The 20,247-nt window shown below is 31.1% G+C and overlaps 1 protein-coding gene across 1 annotated transcript in view; it reads right to left on the bottom strand.

Annotated features, from left to right (window-relative positions):
* LOC127724922 (E3 ubiquitin-protein ligase rnf213-alpha-like) overlaps nt 1-20,247 on the bottom strand; it is a 162,369-nt gene that overhangs the window by 56,521 nt on the left and 85,601 nt on the right. Inside the window, exons 41-49 of the mRNA XM_052231925.1 lie at nt 19,954-20,061; nt 19,052-19,137; nt 17,946-18,134; nt 16,868-17,003; nt 15,418-15,612; nt 14,978-15,114; nt 7,374-7,581; nt 4,533-4,887; nt 3,193-3,337 (exon numbers count right to left, since the gene is read on the bottom strand). Coding sequence (XP_052087885.1) covers nt 3,193-3,337; nt 4,533-4,887; nt 7,374-7,581; nt 14,978-15,114; nt 15,418-15,612; nt 16,868-17,003; nt 17,946-18,134; nt 19,052-19,137; nt 19,954-20,061 — 1,559 coding nt within the window. The remainder of the gene's footprint in view (nt 1-3,192; nt 3,338-4,532; nt 4,888-7,373; nt 7,582-14,977; nt 15,115-15,417; nt 15,613-16,867; nt 17,004-17,945; nt 18,135-19,051; nt 19,138-19,953; nt 20,062-20,247) is intronic.

Here is a 20,247-nt window from a genome sequence, read left to right as displayed (position 1 = left end):
AACTTTTGGTTGACAAATTTTAATTCGTTATTGCATAAATATTAACTTGAAATATCTGTCATTTTCTCCCTACCCAGTTTACCTCTATTACTCATTATGATGTGGACTTGACATTGTTATTGAATCTTATGCAATTTGATTGGATTAAGTTATTATTAGATTACCTTCAAACTGTTCATGCTTTTTCGTACGAGTATATTGATTAAATCAGAGCGTGCATGAATGTGTACAGAATATAAAATGACCTGCAAACTGGACACTGGACCAGTCCATATTACGTTTTATCAATGAATAGATTTTTTTTTTATTTCCCAAATTACAGGGCCCATAAAGTGCATAAAATCAGATACAATTGATTTACATAATTGGTAACAACAACAATAATAGCGGCATATAAATAGATATTTAGTATATAAGCATTGGTCAGAATCAGATGAACGAAACTTATGGTATGAAAGGTAACAATTGCCACTTTTTATCTTTTCACATAATTTTCCACATACACATTAGATAAATTATTTTTGATAGCCTATTGCGGAGAAAAAAGAGAAAGTTTACTGTATTAACGTTCTATTCCATTAAATACGCCATTTTTCGAAGATAAATGCAGAAAAACATTTATGAACGGCTACGCCAGGTAAAATTGTTGTTTATCCTAAAAAAAAAATACAATTTTCAGTTTCATTAGAATATTATAATAATAATAAATCCCAAATTTATGTAGTCATTAGATAAAGTCCTTATATGTCCGATCTGCTTTTTTTTTGGACATCAAAAGACAATGCGATCGTTTTAAGGTCAATTTCGTCTACCTCACACAATCTTGTTAGGCACTATAATGAAATGGACCTGAAATTTATTTCACATGTTTCCTGAAAATTGATAAATATCAAAGCAACATAGAGCTGTTTGTTATATACTGTGTTATAGTAGTCTCAGTGTCAAAGTAACATTATGAAAATATTTTTAGTAAGCTGAAATATATATTTATTTTTTACATGTTTATGTCTTGTAAGATATTTTATTTCTGTCCCGTTTTTCATCATTTGCGTCTGGAAAGTTGAAATGTTTTAACTGAATGGTTAATTTAAATTAATTATGAAAATGGTTAAAATTAAATCAATAAAGGAAATTATTGCCCAGTTACAAACACTACCAGGGGATAATCCATAATGATTTTTTTTTCAGTTATATGTTTCAGCACATGTATAATTAACCCCAACTTTAGCCTGGTAAACTTGTTGTCTCCTTGTAAAATATAAAACATATTTAATCGATTTCCTGCTAAAGTCTTATATTGATATAAAGTTAAAACCGTCTTGCTTCTCACTAGTTAACACTCCTGTCCTGTCAGGTTTAATTCTTATATATATGGATGAAAAATAAAAGTCCACAAAACATTAACATGGCAGCAATTGCTTTTACAGCCTTTAAGACTTTGATTTTTTTTTACAGAAGAGTGTCCACCATGCACTTGCATTACACTATAATAATAGTAGAATAGTATGATATACAAATAGATAAAAATTATATATACATGCAACCGTAATATTAATATAATATATAACAACAAACCAGTGTATTCTCTGGAACTATTATTATATTAGTATAATAGTCTAAGGTATACTGATTTGTATCACTACAATATAATAGTTATTACGGTGAGGTTGAATTTCCTGTCATATTCATCATCCATGCACGAACTTGTATAAGAAAAAACTAGAGGCTCTAAAGAGCCTGTGTCGCTCACCTTGGTCTATGTGCATATTAAACAAAGGACACAGATGGATTCATGACAAAATTGTGTTTTGGTGATGGTGATGTGTTTGTAGATCTTACTTTACTGAACATTCTTGCTCCTTACTATTATCTCTATCTAAAATGAACTTGGCCCAGTAGTTACAGTGGAAAATATTTTGCAAAAATTTACAAAAATTTACAAAATTTATGAAAATTGTAAAAAATTGACTATAAAGGGCAATAACTCCTTAAGGGGTCAATTGACAATTTTGGTCATGTTGACTTATTTGTAGATCTTACTTTGCTGTACATTATTGTTGTTTACAGTTTATCTCTATCTATAATAATATTCAAGATAATAACCAAAAGCTGCAAAATTTTCTTAAAATTACCAATTCAAGGGCAGCAACCCAACAACGTGTTGCCTGATTGGTCTGAAAATTTCAGGGCAGATAGATCTTGACCTAATGAACAATTTTATCCTGTCAGATTTGCTCTCAATGCTTTGGTTTCAGAGATATTAGCCAAAAACTGCTTTTTACCCTATGTACTATTTTTTAGCCATGTCAGCCATCTTGGTTTGCGGGCGGGGTCATCGGACACATTTTTTAAACTAGATACCCTAATGATGATTGTGGACAAGTTTGGTTAAATTTGTCAGAGGAGAAGATTTTTGTAAAAGATTACAAAAATTTACGAAAAATGGTTAAAAATTGACTATAAAGGGCAGATAGATCTTGACCTGATAAACAATTTTACCCCATGTCAGATTTGCTCTAAATGCTTTGGTTTCAGAGATATAAGCCAAAATCTACATTTTACCCCTATGTTCTATTTTTAGCCATGGCGGCCATCTTGGTTGGTTGGCCGGGTCACCGGACACATTTTTTAAACTAGATACTTGAATGATGATTGTGTTTAAGTTTGGGTGCATTTGGCCCAGTAGTTTCAGAGGAGAAGATTTTTGTAAAAGTTTACGGACGACGGTCGACGGACGCAGGACGACGGACGCAAAGTGATGAGAAAAGCTCACTTGACCTTTCAGGTCAGGTGAGCTAAAAATCTCTGTAAATTAACCTCAGTTTCAGGTATAGAGATGTGATCTGTTTCTGTGACATGTGCTTTTGACCATCCACAAGAACCTGCGGTCATCCGATGTTCAGTACTTCAGTACTTTGATTCAAATTAAAACATTGTAGAGAGTTTATTACAATGTATCCATGCTTGCTTTTATCTATCATATGTTTTAACATCATCATTATGATTTTCATTGAATATAGTATAAATAAACAATATTGAAGATTTTAGGAAAATTTGCATAATATCTCAAGTGAAAAATCGAATTTAAATTCCTACAAAATCCAGCATTTTTATCCTTAAAAATGAGCCTAAATAGTCTGATCAACATTTTTATTATGTTGAACTTCTTATAAAATAAAATAAATAACTCACCTAAAAGTTCCAGCACTGTTGATATGATCTGGGTTTGATGCCTCTGTAGACAGCCATTCCTTGTGTAGCTCACTTTCCTGGTCCTCTTTCTCTTTTAGTAAACATTGTAAATGGACTGCTATTCCACTCAAAAATGTATTTCCTTCTAAAATGAAATACAAACTACTACTGTTTAAATGAACAAGAAAATAGATGTTTATAGCTAAAACATATGCCCTTATCAGTACTCTTCTAATTTCAAATATTTCTGAAACCAAAAGAGTAAGTTCAGTAAAGGCCATATTTGGCCCAATTATTAAGTTCAATGTTTCATGATAAAAAATGTTTTAAGTTGATGAAAAGACATGTGGGAATGTTAGATAGAACTATTTTTGTCAAAGTTTCATCATAAAGCTTTGATTTTCACACCCCAAAAAGATCAAAATTGCGAAATTTGATACAATCATCCAGATTACAACCAAATTAAGGCCTAGAAAACATAAAGCGCAGGCATCTTCAAACTTAATATTCCAGTCAGATATGTAAAATGTTATAACTAACATTATGCTAAAAGATCTTTTTTGTCAATACATTCGCTCTGTTACCGGTTAAAAAAATCATTGGAAATATACCCATTTTCATTGAATTTTTGAGGAAAATCAAAATAAGTTCTATTTGTGATGTAGAATTGTGATTGTGAATAGAACAGAGGTACTTAAATTTTCAACAAATGGACATATTTCCCATTTAGTCATTGTAATAGCTGTGATTCATTGTGATATTGGTCAATAAATTCTTATTTGAAATTTAAGAGAGAAATAGGGGCCATAACCAACCTACTCCTTTCACAAAACTTTTGAGCAGTGAGTAGGAGAGGCAATAATCAGAATTGTGATTTGACTCACAAAAGGATACACCCACCCTGCAGCACTATTAGTGTTTTAAAGTAAGTAAATTAGATTATCTCCCCTTTAAAATGTTGGACCAGGATCATATTCCTTAATGTTACATCCTCAGATAATGTTGCAGTGTAAAGTTTCATTGCAATATTAGTGTTGTATTGCAGCGTAAAATTTCATTGCAATATTAGTGTTGTATTGCAGTGTAAAATTTCATTGCAATATTAAAGCAAGTTAAATTTGGATTCTCCCCCCTTTAACATGCATAAACATGATTATGTCCCTTTATGCACATTCCAGGTAGAGTTCTGTAACTGTATAAAGATTCATCAATATCCTCACAGCTGCATAGGAAGTGGGCTTAAAAGGCACATGGACAGATATACAGAAAGACAAACAAAAATTTGTTTGCAAGATCTATAAAATTGAAGATAAAAGATAGTAACTTTGAAAAACTCTTACCCTGTTCATGGCTATTTTGAATTAAATTAAGAACCATTCTAATTCTTTCAGTTGTTCTTGGTGAATCTTTTTCAGGATCTTTGACCATAGACAGAGCTGAATGAACACAGTTCATAATCAGTGACAGAATGTCTATTTGTTCTTTTTTTTTCAATTTTTCAGGTGGAGATTCTACATCCATATCTGGTTCCCCATCTTTTTCTGCATCCATCTCCACATCTTCAGTTGGTAGTGTCATGTCTTTATATACATCAAAGAAAGCACTCACTGGCTTATTGTACATTTCAACAAAGGACGGCATTTTATCAGGTGGAGGACGCAGATCGTCAATATGCAAGGAATGCCATAAACCACACTAAAATACATGTATAAGTTTAAATCACACTAAAATACAATTATAAGTGAAGGGGAAAGTCAAAATAAGTGCTTGATTGTAAAAGAAAAACATGTCAAACTGTAAGCAAATGCTTAACAAGAGGCTCATGAGAGCCTGATATTGCTCACCTGTAATTTCAGTTTCAGGCATTTTACTTATTTGTAGATCTTACTTTGCTGAACAATTTTGTCATTTCTACTTTCTATCTTTCTATAATAACATTAAAGATAACACATAATCCAAAACTGTAAAATTTCCTATTTTTTTTAAAATTAACTATTTCTGAACAGTAACCCAAAAATAAGTTGTCCTATTGGTCTAAAGATTAGTTTACAGGTAGATCTAAACCTGTTTAACACTTTCCCCTATGTCAGTTTTGCTCTTACTGCTTTAGTTTTTGAGATGAAAGCCAAAGACTTCATTCGACCCCTATGTTCTATTTCTAAAAACTGCTGCTATGTTTTTCAATGAATCAAATCCCCAAATACAATCTATAAACTAGATACCCTAAGGAACATTCAATTACAGTTTATAAGTATTTTGCCAAGTAGTTTTAGAGAAAAAGATTTTTGAAAAAGTAATTAGACTTTCACAAAAAATGTAAAAAAAAAACGTTTTAAGGGCAATAACTCCTTAAGGGGTCAATTGACAATTTTGATTATGTTGACTTATTTGATGATCTTACTTAGCTGAACATTTATTGCCATTTATACTTTCTCTCTATCTATTATAATATTAAAGAAAATAACCTTAAACAGTAAAATATAATAAAAACAAGAATGTGTCCATAGTACAGGGATGCACCACTTGCACTATCATTTTTCTATGTTCACTTGACCGTGAAATTGGGGTCAAAACTCTAATTTGGCATTAAAATTAGAAAGATCATATCATAGGGAACATAGTATACGGTACTATAAGTTTTATAAAAAATTGTATCTGTGAGAGCGCTAACGAGGCCATTTTCCATAAATCTAATATTTCCAAGGTATTACTTATAGTATACTATAAGTTTTATAAAAAAAACTGTACCCTTGAGAGTGCAAACGAGGCCATTCTCCATAAATTTAATATTTCTAAGGGGTATAACTCTTTTAAAAAAAAGTCGATCGTCCACCATTATAAAACTTGTCCGAGATATTGCTTATATTAACCTATTGTATAAGTTTTATAAAAATATGGCAAGAATTGTACACATGAGAGCGCTAATGAGGCCATGTTTCCATAAATTTGATATTTCCAAGGGCATAACTCTTTTAAAAAAGTTAATTGGTCACCATTATAGAGCTTGACGAGATATTGCTGATATTAACCTATAGTATAAGTTTTATAAAAATCTAACAAGAATTGTACCCATGAAAGCGCTAACTAGGTTATTTTCCATAAATTTAATATTTTCAAGGGGCATAACTCCTTTTAAAATATTTTATAAAAAATTGTACCTGTGGCAGCTATAACGAGGCCATTTTCCATAAATTTAACATTTTCAAGGGGCATAACTCCTTTTAAAAAGTTGATCGGCCACCAATATAGAACTTGTCCAAGATATTGCTGATATTAACTTATAGTATAAGTTTTGTAAAAATCTGGCATGAATTGTATACGTGAGAGCGCTAACGAGGCCAATTTCCATAAATTTAATATTTCCAAGGGGTATAACTCTTTAAAAAAAAAGTCATTCAACCAGCAGTATAAAGCTTGTCTGAGATATTGCTGATATTAACCTATAGTATAAGTTTAATAAGAATCTGGCAAGAATTGTACCTGTGAGAGCACTAAAAAGACGGACAGACACACATAATGGACGAACGCCCGGTATTTCCATGTCTCCAACAACACGTTACACAGGGGACAAAAACTGACATGTGGTACAAAAATGTATAGCCATATCTTCAAGACCCTACATTAACCTAATAAATGTTTTTCTTATGTTTCTGGCTTGCTTTCTCATTGACAAATACCCTATGTTTCCTTTTAATCATAAAAGTTTATTTTGCATGCAATTCTAACAGTGGCTTAAGACAGGTTACAGAAGGTGATTTTGAAATGATCAATGTTAATGAAAGCACATTTTCTTTGCTTCATGTTTTGTTAAGTATATGTAGGGTCTTCTGTCATGAATAAATAAGAATGTGTCCATAGTACACGGATGGCCCACTCGCACTATCATTTTCTATGTTCAGTGGACCGTGAAATTGGGGTCAAAACTCTAATTTGGCATTAAAATTAGAAAGATCATATCATAGGGAACATGTGTACTAAGTTTCAAGTTGATTGGACTTGAACTTCATCAAAAACTACCTTGACCAAAAACTTAAATCTGAGGCGGGACAGACAGATGGACGAACAAACAGACGGACAGATGGACTGATGCACAGACCGAAAAACATAATGCCCATAAATGGGGCATAAAAAAACATATCCCTTAATCTTATGCATTATAGAAACCAATGGGCAAAACTTGCCTGAAAGCCAGTAAAATTGCTTCCAGCTACTCTTGGAAGTTGTACAATCAAGACAACATGAATATTTCCTGAATGTTTTTCTATAATCTGTTGTAGCTCCCCTTGTATACTATATCTAGCACAAGCTATCAAATCAGCATTCTGGTCACCACAGTCACACTGGACAATAAGTAAGCTGTCGATGGTCATATTCTTTTCCAATGAAAATCTGAAACAATGTATAACTAGTGTAAAATCACCATCAAGAATGCAGATATCATAAAGTCAACAATATATAATAGTTTTATATCTTAAGTACATTAAACGTTTTGGACCCATGGCTATTACCTGTTTTTTTCTTAACCAGATTGTAATTTATGATGAAATATTTAATATTTACATGAAGATTTTCAATTAAGATACTCAATGATGCTTCTTGTAAACAGTCCAAATTTAATCAAAAGTAATATTTTAGAGGAATAATAAATACAATAGAAATAAGAAGATGTGGTATGTGTGCCAATGAGACAACTCTCCATCCAAAGCTATTTTTCAAATTTTAAAGTTGGTAAAAGCCATTACTCCCACATTCTCAAAAAGACCACATTGTTAAAAAAGTTTTTTTGTTTTTACTTTTGTTTTCTGAGGAGAAATTCCATGAATCCTTAAGGACAATGCAGTCAGAAGAACTAATGGTACATGACCCAACTATATCCCAAACTCTGTGTAACAATTGGCAACAATATTCTCAATTATTCCTGTTATATTTGGTGACTACAAAATTGTTTTTTTTTTTTTAACACTTGAATAAAGTTTTATTGCACTAAAGCTGTTAACAATGACCTTACCGCTACAGCTTTAACAGTAAGGTACCCCGATATTGTTAATATCTATAAGAACAGGGTTTCATATAGATAAGTAGTATTTTCTTATATTTTATATTAGTAATAGTACAATTAAATACAATGTTCAATAATAATATGACATACTAATCCGAAATTAATTATCTACTGTTTTTTTACAATTAAATACAATGTTCAATAATAATATGATACACTAATCCGAAATAAATTATCTACTGTCATCTCGTTTATCAATTGCATGGTTTAAATGTGTGGAATATCGATTTTCTTGATCGGATGTTTTACCTTGTTTAAAGGTGAGAGCATGCTTTTTAATGGATGTTTATTGTGGAATTTGCCGGTTTTATATCTTAATCCTTGGATTTCAAACTTATTAGGTGAGTAATTTATTTATTTATATAGTTAAGATATCTGTCTGCTTAAGAATATCATAAAAATGTTTTGTTTTTTTTTTTTGAAGAAAACAAATTTCTGTTCTTTAGATTAAATTTTGAAACACCCGGACTGCATTGTATTCTTTGTCTAGATTGTATGATCTAAAGTATTCGTCAAATTCAGATTTAAAGAGAATGAATACATTAGTAGATTTATTTCTTTGGTTTGATACATAGTACGATTTGTAGATTGCAAATCCTATAATTGTCAGAATTATATTGAATCCGATATACTCGCTATCTGTTATTTTGTAGCCTATTACTATATCTTTTAAGTTGATTTTTTTATTAAAGTTCATTTGAGATAAAATTTTATTTATAATTTCCCAAAATTCTTTTAGAAATTTACATTCAATAAAAAAGTGATGATACGTGTCTTTAAGTTGACAAAGTTGACAATAGGGGCTAGATTCGATTTTCCATTTGTAGAGATTTTCTCCATTTGGGAGAATGCAGCTTATCAATTTCCATCTAAACATTTTTAGTTTATTCAGTTTTAAATTTTGGTGTATAAATTTAAACGTATGTTTGGTAAAATTGTAATTGATTTCTAGTTCTTTTTTCCATTTATTTATGCCGATGTTTGGAGAAATTTTTTGTCGAACGAGGTATTGATATACCTTTTTGTTGCTTAAATTTTCAAATGCAATGTTTTCTTTGTTTATATTGATAAATAATCTGTTAAAATTTACATTTGATTTGATGGATTCTTTCTTGGCTAAAACTTTTAGCCATGAGGTTGGTATTGCTTTTTTGACTATCGAAATTTCTGAAATCCAATTTTTAGTGGTTTGCAGTTTTTTAAATATTTTTTCGTGGGCAATTTTTCCATTGTCGTCAATAATATCATTAAGATAAATGAAATCACTGTGTATCCAATTATGCATAATAAGCGGCTTGTTTTGAAATTTGATAAATTTATTACCCCAGATAACTTGCTTTCTTATCTCGACAAAGTTTTTCAGTTCTGTGTTTTTCGTTTCATGAATTAAAATCCAACTTTTTATTATATCTAAGTAAAAATCTGGAATATCCTTAGTTATATCTAGTTTTTTTAAGGTTTGGTTATTTAAGTTCATTCTAAAAATAAGGTAATTTTCCCCTAATTTGTTTAAAAATAGCTTTGGGATCAATGTCCAATTTTCTTGTTTTGCCTGTAGCAACCTAGAGACCCATCTTATCTTAAGAGAGGAGAAGTAGTTTTTTATGTCGATCATATTTAGCCCTCCCTGGTTGTAATCTGCTACCAATGTATATCTTTTGATTTTATCTTTTTTACCATCCCATATAAAACTAAAGATTTCTCTTTCTAGTTCAAGTATATTTGAGTTACTTAAAACTGTAACGTTCGCTAAAAAAGTAAATTGTGGTATAATGAGGGTTTTAACTATTAGAATTTTACCTAAAATTGTTAAGTTTCTTTTTTTCCACGATGTAATTAGATTTCGACTCTTTTCATATCTAGTATCCCAATTCAATTTTTCACAATCTTTTTTATTAATGCCGAAATATATTCCTAACACTTTTACGGGTTTATCCGTGAAATTAATTTCATCTACTTTATCCCTACAATGTTTGAGTTTACCAATCCAGATTCCTTCTGTTTTATTTTTATTTAGTTGTAGTCCGGAAAAAGTTCCAAAAATTTCGATTACATTTAATGCTGTTCGGATTTCTTCTTTCGATTTGAGGAATAGAGTTGTATCATCAGCAACTTGCGTGATTTTCAAGCTATGTGTTTTACTATCAATTTTTAATTCTATGCCTCTTATATTTTTGTTTTGCCTTAGTTGGTTGGCCATTATTTCTACTGACATTACAAAAAGTAGAGAAGAGCACGGGCATCCCTGCCGGATACCTCTAAGGGGTCCAAAAGGGGCAGATATCCACCCGTTATTGAATATAGAGCTATTTATATTTGTATACAAGGTTCTTATCCAATTTATGAAGGGTTTATTAAAACCAAAATATTCTAAAGTATGATACATAAAATTCCATTCTAATGTGTCGAAAGCTTTCGAAAAATCTATGAATAAAATAGCACCTTCTATATTGAACTTATCTGCGTAATCTATTACATCTTGTATTTGGCGTAGATTAAAACCTATGAATCTGTTCTTGATGTATCCTGTTTGATCAGCATTAATGATTAGATTTAGGATTTTTTTTATTCTTAAAGCTAAAGTGTAGGAGAGTATTTTATAATCACTATTTAATAAGGATATTGGTCTGTAGTTTGTGAGTTCCAACGGATCATTTTTTTTATAAATTAGATTCAGTAAACTTTGTCTTTGCGTAAATTGCAGTTGTATATTTTCAAAGCTAAAGTTAAAAATTTTTACAAGTAGAGGTCCAAGAAGTCCCCAAAATTTTTTATAAAAGTTAATGCTTATCCCGTCCATTCCTGGACTTTTATTTAATTTTAGATTATTGACTGCAATAGTTAATTCTTCTAGCGTTACGTATCCGTCACAAGATTTACTTTCTTCTTCTGATAATTTATAATTGCGTTTTGTTTCAGTAATGTATTTTTGAACATCTATATCCGGTTTTTGTTTAGTGTCGTATAAATTAGCATAAAAATCCCTTTCAAGCTTTAATATTTTATCTTGATCTGTTACTATTTCCCCATTATTCTTTCTCAGTTTAAGTATTGTCTTTTTCGTTTGTTTAGATTTTTCAAGACCTAGGAAATACGCGTTATTTTTTTCTCCTTTTTCTACCCACTCTTGTTTTGATCTTATTTGAGCTCCTTTAGCTTTGTATTCATATTGGTTTTCTAGCTCTTTTTCTAATGTGGATATTTTTTCTTTTATAAAATCATTTTCCTCATTATTTGATTTCTCATATAATATTTTTAGTTGTGATTCTAAATTACGTGTTACATTTTTCCTATTTTTTGCTTTAATTTTACTATACTTAATACTATATTCCTTTATTTCCAATTTGAAGGAGTCCCACAGAAGTCTTGGATCTATTTCATTTTTTTCTATCTTATTACTATGTTTTTGTATTATTTTAGTTATATTGCATTCATAATCTTGCTCGTCGAGGATACCGTTATTAATTTTCCAGTAACCCGGGCCTCTAGTTTCAGTTGAGACAGATTGTAATTGTATGGAAACTGCTTGGTGGTCAGTGCTTTTAATAAGAATAGGCCTAATATCACACGACTTAACGTTTAACATGAAATCTTTTTTGACTAGGAACATGTCAATTCGACTAGACTGGACTGGATTTTTACGTCTCCATGTATATTGGATCTTTTGGGGGTTAACGTGTCTCCATATATCTATTAAGTCATTTGATTTTATTAAATTTTTTAGGCTATTGACTGGTTTACTAACTTTTTTACGAGTATTTGAACTTTTCCTATCTACATTTTTAAGGGCATCATTCATGTCTCCTCCTAAAATTATTGTACCTATTGCGTTTTTGTTTATAAAGTCATTTAATTTTTTGTAAAAGCTATTTCGTTCAGATTCTATATTTGGGGCATATATGTTTATAAGAGAATAAATTATATTTTCAAATTCGATATTTATCATGATTATTCGACCTTCTAAATCTTTATGCTCATCTATTAATTTATAGTCTACTTTTTTATTAATCAATATAGCTACCCCTTTGCTTGATGTCGTCCCATGGCTATAATAAAGAGAATGATCTGATTCGATAGTTAGAACGTTTTCTAGAGATGTATTGAAGTGAGTTTCTTGAATAAAAGATATTTTACATTTCTGATTTTTTATCCATTGGTAAAATCTCGATCTCTTTTGTTTATCTCGAAGTCCTTTAACATTAGCTGTACAAATGTGCAGGTTATTTAACATGTTTCAATTAAAAAAAAAAAATAAGTAACTTAAAGTTGATTTTTATGTTTATTTTAATTAGTAAGTGTACTTTATGTTGGGTCGCGTTTTTAAAGTACATTTTATTTCACCCACATTTAATCGTCGTTTTATAGCGTGGGAGTTACCTGTGAAAATGATTACATTTATCAATTTTCTTTTGTGTAATTGGATTGCAACAATATTGTTATAGTCTGTTTCACGAATGAATTTGTCCAATATTGAGATGATAATTTTGAAACATATAATATATGTTCATAGCAATTACTGCATACCTGAAATACAAATCACACAACATATACATAGAACTATTAATAAAATTACAAATTGACACATTTCTTTGCTTTGTGCAAATTAAAACAAATGTATGGTTTTGACTGAGGAAAACTAATATACTGTCTCTAATTTTCTCAGCTAGTAATGTGGTTATATTTTCAAATATTTCGAAATCTGATGAAACGGATCTGTTTGTTTTTGATATTTTGTTTTTCATAACATTTTTACATTGTTTATTTGCTTTTTGCATAATATTTTCCTTTTCTCTATTTTCAGTTACTTTATCGGATTTATGCTGTGAAGATGTACTAAGAATAGTTATTAAGGTGAGTAAATCTTTACTTTTGTTTTGATCTTGTTGAGTACATCTACTATAGATTAAAGTTGTAAACCTAAAGGGTTTTAAATAGAAAAAAGACTGGTTAAATTTTCTAATATAAGTGTTTTTATCTCTGACAATTTTTGTTTTTGGTATTATCAAATATACTTCTGTTAATAGTATCATATACATGAAAATATATGGTATAATGCAATATGTGCAAAATTTCACGTTTCTTTTTTTTTTTTTTATATTTACTCTTGTTACATTTGTTTTGGAATCTTTATTCCATTCAATTATCTTTCTATAAATACTAAATACACACAGACATAAATACAAAGAGAGACAAGACATATAAACATACATATTTTTTTTTTGTTTTTTTGTTTTTTTTTTTGTTATACATAAAATGTTTCTATAATTTATAGATGGACTGATTGTCTTTTCCCATCTGGTTGATTGGGAGTAGGTGGGGTTCTTTCCTTGGCAGCATTCGTTTTACTGTTTGGGGTTAAAAATTTTGAAATGTCAGATTGTGCAGATGAAGAATCTCTTTTTGTTTCTGTCTGTTTTGATGTCTGTTGTTTAGAAGAATCACTTGAAGTTTTGTTTCCTTCTTTTTTTGCAGACTTTTTTGCCTTCTTTTTTTCTTTTTTTGCATCTGCTGCTGTTATTTCTTTGTTCAATGACATTGAATGTGTCAAATTGTCTTCGTCATCTCCATCTGTTAGTTCAGGTTGTTCATCAGTATCATCTCTTTTTTTATTTTCTGTAAGAGCTTGAATTTGTTGGCTTTCTTCGGTATTTGTATTTTCATCAGCATTAGCTGTTGTTGTTTCTTGTTGCTCATCTCTTTCTGTTTCAGAATTTTTTCCCATCTTCTTTGCCAAAAAGGTTGGGCAGTCAAACATCTTATGACCATATTCATTGCATAGTCTGCATTTCCATTCATTTGGACAGTTTTTTATATTATGACCTTTCATTTGACATTTGTTGCACAAGAACATGTCTGTATCTTTCATTTGACCAAAGTGATATATTCTTGCTGTGTATTGACCTATTGTAAGAAACCTTGGGAGTGGTTTGTCAAATTTTTTGCATATGACTATTCTGTCTCCTGTCCAGCAGTTGGTTACCAAGTTATCAACCCTGAGTCTTTCTCTGTTTATAGTGAAAACCTCTATGTTTCTTTGTCTTAATTCTCTGTCAATTTGACCATCATCTGCTGATAGTGGGATGTTTTTTACCCGTACTGTTGTTGTTATGTAATCATCTTTTTGGTAATATGGGTTCTGGGAATGCAGAGGTACCGACTTGTTTCTTAATGTGATGCCTTCTGTAAGCAACAGCATTCTGTCTACCTCACTGTCTAGGTAAATTCTCCACATTTGTTTTATTCTTTGAATGCCTCTTACAAACTGTGGTTTTATCTTATGTTCAAGTGCTTTGTATATTTCTACGTGTGTTATCCAAAGTTCTTTAGGCGGAGTTTTGTTGCCAAAGAAGTCTGATTCTTTTATAAAGATAGGTTTTACTCCTTTTAGCTTTGGTTCAGGATCGCTGTAGGCCTGATAATTTACACTATGATGTTTGACAACATTGGAAAAAGATGGCGCCGAAGTGTTGTCACTACCAACGGACTGAGACTTGTCAATTTCTGATTGTTTACCATCTGAATCTTGCTTGTTGTTTTCATTTTGCTGTTCTGGTATCATGTTTTGGTTGTTAGACATTGTTCTGATAACTTACTCTTCTATAACTAGATACTTTTTATGATTTTTTCGTCAGAGCTATTCACCACTAGACCGTAGTTAAAGGGCGATAATTCTTCCTCTACAAAATTGTTTAATGGGAACAATAATCTCTGAATTAATGTTGTTACCTTATTTGCCTACAAAATTGTTGTTCAGTATCAAATGACTGTAGAGTCAGTAATGTCATGTTCTGTCTGTCTATTGGTAGGACCTGACATAAATCTTCCAAATCTGGTGTTGACAGTAACTTAGAATGTGTTGTCACCTATAAAATATTTTTTCAATTATAAAGGTTTTAGCCAACCTTTGTAGGAACCAGAGCAAATTTTTTTTTGTCAAAATAGCATTCCCCAAAGTCAGACAATAGATCAATTATATAGATAAATTTGTTGTTTTAAAAAATATCACTATTCATAGACAGGAAAACACATAGTAGAAACAACCTTTTAGAACATTAAATATTTACGAGTTGCTAGAAAACAGATAAAATTGAGAATGGAAATGAGGAATGTGTCAAAGAGACAACAACCTGATGCATGGTTTTAGCTGTAAAGACATTCAATTTTACCTGAGCAAATAGATTAGCTTTCTTCTCATCTATAACTTGGTGACACAGGTACTGTAAGAGGCTGTCATGTTGTTGATGCTGAAAGTAAATCTGCATCATCTCATCTTTCCTATCTCTGAGTTTTGTTGACTTTAGTCTCATCACAGCATCGGGAGCTGCACACCAAAGAAGTGTAGTCTTTGCATCAAGTAAAATCTAAAATATTAAATACATTTTAATGTAATAGTTTTAGTGCATCAAATGAATCAAAGGATACATGGCAATAAGGTAGTAATGACACACAAAACCAAGACACATAAGGTACCAATTATAGGTTAAAGATGTGTGCTACTAAAATTAAAATAGTCAAACATGTCTTTGTTGTCACATATCTTTAATTGTCACTTTCAAACCCTCCCAAATGTTTTCTGTCTAATATCTTAAATTTTTCAGCTGTCATCTATGGTAATAATCGGATGAAATCTTTATTTCAACAATTATCAACGGTCCTTTTAATGTTTTCAACTATCAATATAATCATGAAAAAAATATATGTGTTAAGTATTGAAGTCAAACTTAGATTCAGAACCTGTCCCAAGCGATATCGTGCAATAGGTGAATTAATGAATTCTTCATATTATTCTACTCCTTTCAGTTTCCATTGAAAACAGTATCACCAACTTATTTCTCCATGACTATTAACATATTGTGAAATTTTCTTCTAATTTTGAAAGCCAGAATCCTCCATTTTTCATATCACTGCTCCAAGAACAATAACTCTACCTAATGAAAGCACTAAACCATTTGTCCTGATCCCTGACCACTGGCGATGTTGGAACCAGAATTATTTTCAGAACGTCTTTTAAAAGGTCACCTCTCTTGAGCTGTCACTTTTAATACTTTCCACGAGTGACTGCTTAATAGAGTTTGCCTCTAATTGTATTTCACTTAAACAAAAAAGTGTGATGGACAGAGTAACAAGAACCCATTGCTGTAACAACTACTGATGATGCAGTGCATACAAGAGGCTGTCAGAGTGACAACAAACCTAACATTTATTTGTGTCCTGGCATTCTTCAATATCACAAGGACCATAACTCCTGAACGGTAAAAGTGACAATCATCAATATTAAACTTGACCTCCATTTTGTCATTAGTAACAACATATCAAAATTTGAAAAGCTTTGGTTGCACAGTCCATGAGTTAAAGTATGGACACGACTGGAAACACCATTTTCAATATTTCAAGAACCATAACTCCTGAACGGTGAAAATCGTCAATATCGAACTTGACCTCCATTTTGTCATCAGAAACAACATATTAAAATTTGAAAAGCTTTGGTTGAACGGTTTATGAGTAAATGCACGGACACTGTTTGGCAGCCGCCCTCTCGCCTATCATCCCCAAATCAATAACCGATTTTTCATTCGGAAATCCAGTTAAAAATCAAGTCCTGAATATCTAACAAACCTCTTGACAAATGCTTTGTTCAAAATCGTCATAAGGACATTTTTTGTCTTCAAACAACTGCATGATAATGGCTGCACATGTGTCTGCATGGAAACCCATAAAAACTTCCCCAATTCTTCTCTCTTTCTTTCTGTCCCTGAGAATAAACACGCTGAATAAGCACAACTCACTAATATTTTTTTAAACTGTTACATTACTTTTGAATAAGCATGTGATTAATATCTTTTAAGTAGAATATATCTGAAATATACCTGTATTTATACATCAGACCGTACTGCACTGGTTACCGGAATTGATAAACCAAACCAGGCACTTCATATCTGAGAAACAGGCTATATATGCCCTCAATTTTAGAATTCATTCATACATTTTTGTATTATTCAAAATTATCAGTAAATTAAATTGTGTGCTCTAGCTACAAGGATCACCAGTCCTCCACCTTTCATCTGATACCTTAATTACTAAAATATATACTACATAGTTTAAGATTTACACCTGTGCGTAGGAACTATTGTGTTTTAAATCTGTTCTACTTTCCAGTATGTTCTTTTTCGACCGGGACCGATTGGGTGATGTTACATCTTACAAAGTCTATCCAAAACATTTTTGCAAAGAATTAATCCGCCTAAGCCGGTGCTAGCGGCCGTCTTAAACTTGCAGTGAGGTGAGAGTTTTTTTGCTCCGTGTTGTCACTGTGACTTTGAGATGAAGAACAGCAATAAAAGCGCTGTTCCTTTGCTTTTTGTATGTTTTTTTTGTTGTGCACATACTGATTTTGTGTCATGGATGGATACCCCATATCCTTTGTTTTACTATTCAGTTATTTTAAAATTCACAGCTTTTTTTTCATATATTTGGGTAATTTAGAGCTTGTCATGCTATATTAAAAACTTTGAATATAGTATGCTGACCTCCAAATGTGTTTTGGTTCATTACACTGTTAGGTTGCTATCTAATAGAGGTATTTCCTCTGTCTACTTGTACTAATATCAATTTCTCTTTACAAAGGACCCTTCATTAATTATGACATTTCATGAATGATTTTACTTACTTTTTTTTATAACCAACTGAAAATTACCTTTGCATTAAATGTAAAGGTGTTTCCACATGACAGAAATCTATGACCCAGTCTTCTAGTTTGTTAGCTAACTCAAGTTGTGCCTCAGACAGCATTGTACTTAAAGAGAGCACATGTTTCTCTAGACGGTTGATCAGAGGAATTGGAAACTTCTTGTATACCAGCTCTTTCTCGGCTACAACTATCAATCTGTATTAAGAAATGCATTTTATTCGCTATTTTAGTTCACTTCTTTGTGATTAAGTTCCATAGGAACCATAACACAAAAACAATTGGTAATAAGTAGCTTAAAAAGGACAAATAATACATAAAGTACATTTGTTCTTTAGATTTTCAAAGCACATGGTTATTTTAGGAGTTTTTAATAGTAAATATGTCTTCTTACTTCAAACCTCTGGCAATAAATGATAGTAATCATACTTCATCAAAATTATTCTATTGTGGGAAGCAAAATTAAGGTTCTATACCGAGCAGTATATACTGGTGCAATTTTCATCTTACTTTTCATTACATTTGTTGATTAAAGAAGAATGTGTCCATAGTACACGGATGCCCCACTCGCACTATCATTTTCTATGTTCAGTGGAACCTGAAATTAAGGTCAAAACTCTAATTTGGCATTAAAATTAGAAAGATCATATCATAGGGAACATGTGTACTAAGTTATAAGTTGATTGGACTTCAACTTCATTAAAAACTACCGTGACCAAAAACTTTAACCTGAAGCGGAACATACGGACGCACAGACCAAAAAACATAATGCCCCTAAGTGGGGCATAAAAAATTATGAAATGTTACATGATCAATTATAACAAGAATGTGTCCATAGTACACGGAGGCAACTCGCACTATCATTTTCTATGTTCAGTGGACCGTGAAATTAGGGTCAAAACTCTACTTTGGCATTAAAGTTAGAAAGATAATATCATAGGGAACATGTCAACTAAGTTTCAAGTTGATTGGACTTCAACTTCATCAAAAACTACCTTGACCAAAAAATTTAACCTGAAGCGGGACAGACGGACGAACGAACGAACGGACGCACAGACCGAAAAACATAATGCCCCTAAGTTGGGGATAAAATTCACATGACCAATAACAAATACCTGAATTCTTTATGGACTTTACATTTAACTCTATGACTTCCAAGGCCAAGGTCCACATATCTCTCTCCACCATAATGGACATAATACTAAAATTGTAAAATAAATATGATAAATTAGACAGATTCCCCAATGACACATACATCTTAAAATATTTGTCTTAATAATAATTATAGTAATTAAAGCATCAAAGGAATATTATTTAAAGAATAACTAATCCAAGAACTTAAAATAGAAAAATATTAAAAAAGTGACTGAAAAACACAATAATTCATGGATGTGCGTAGCGTACGAGTTAATTATTAGTGTTGTTAGCCTGTTAGGTCGAGATTTGAAGATTTTTCTATATTTAAATTCTTGAATTAATTATTCTTTTTTTTACATTAACCATGGACTATAAAATGGAAATAAAGTAGAAAATGTAAGGAACTTTTATCTTTTTCCACGCATTCTCTCAATTGTTTTGATGCAACATCATTGACAATTGACAATGTCTTGACAACTCCTATAGTTGTATGACATCAGAGGAGTGAAATTATCTGTTTTAATTTAACTGGAAAATCACAGTAATTTATTGCAACCAATGTAATAATTGTATTTATTTTTAGCTGAATTTGTTGTGTTCGTTTAAGCCCATTGACTAATTTAAAGGTTAAAATTATGATTTTATAATAGAAAACATAAATGTACACTTAAATGGTATCAATAATAATTTTGGTTTATTTGGTAATATATTTGGATAATTTGTCTATAACTCTGTGCCTAAACTTATTGCCTTTGTATTTCTCACATATTTTAAAACATGGGTTTTTTATTAAATATTTATAATAATTGGGCAACTGCCCACTAATGGTATTTTTTAGTTCATTTTCATAAACCTTAAGCTCATTCTTTATTATACTGACCTGATTCAGTGCATCATACAAACTTTCATACAAGTTTTCTAGATTTAGTAGTATAACAGTACTTCCTGTTTCCATACAGACCTTGATGCGGTTGATGTTTCTACACACCTAGAAAACAAGATATTAATCTAAGATTCTGTATATTAAACTTCAATGAAATGGTTATACATTCAAACAGCAATTTAGAAAAAAAAATTCTTGTTATAGCTGACATCTATGTCTTACATGTTTATTAACTGCCGTAATGATTTGTTGAATCATTTCAGCTAGGGTCTCACACTGTTAAACTGTACA

This window comes from Mytilus californianus, unplaced genomic scaffold (genome assembly GCF_021869535.1).
Source record: "Mytilus californianus isolate M0D057914Y unplaced genomic scaffold, xbMytCali1.0.p SCAF_14, whole genome shotgun sequence".
NCBI classification, from domain to species: Eukaryota; Metazoa; Mollusca; class Bivalvia; order Mytilida; family Mytilidae; genus Mytilus; species Mytilus californianus.
Note: the sequence above shows the minus strand (reverse complement) of the source record. Positions and strands in the feature narration are given on the sequence as shown.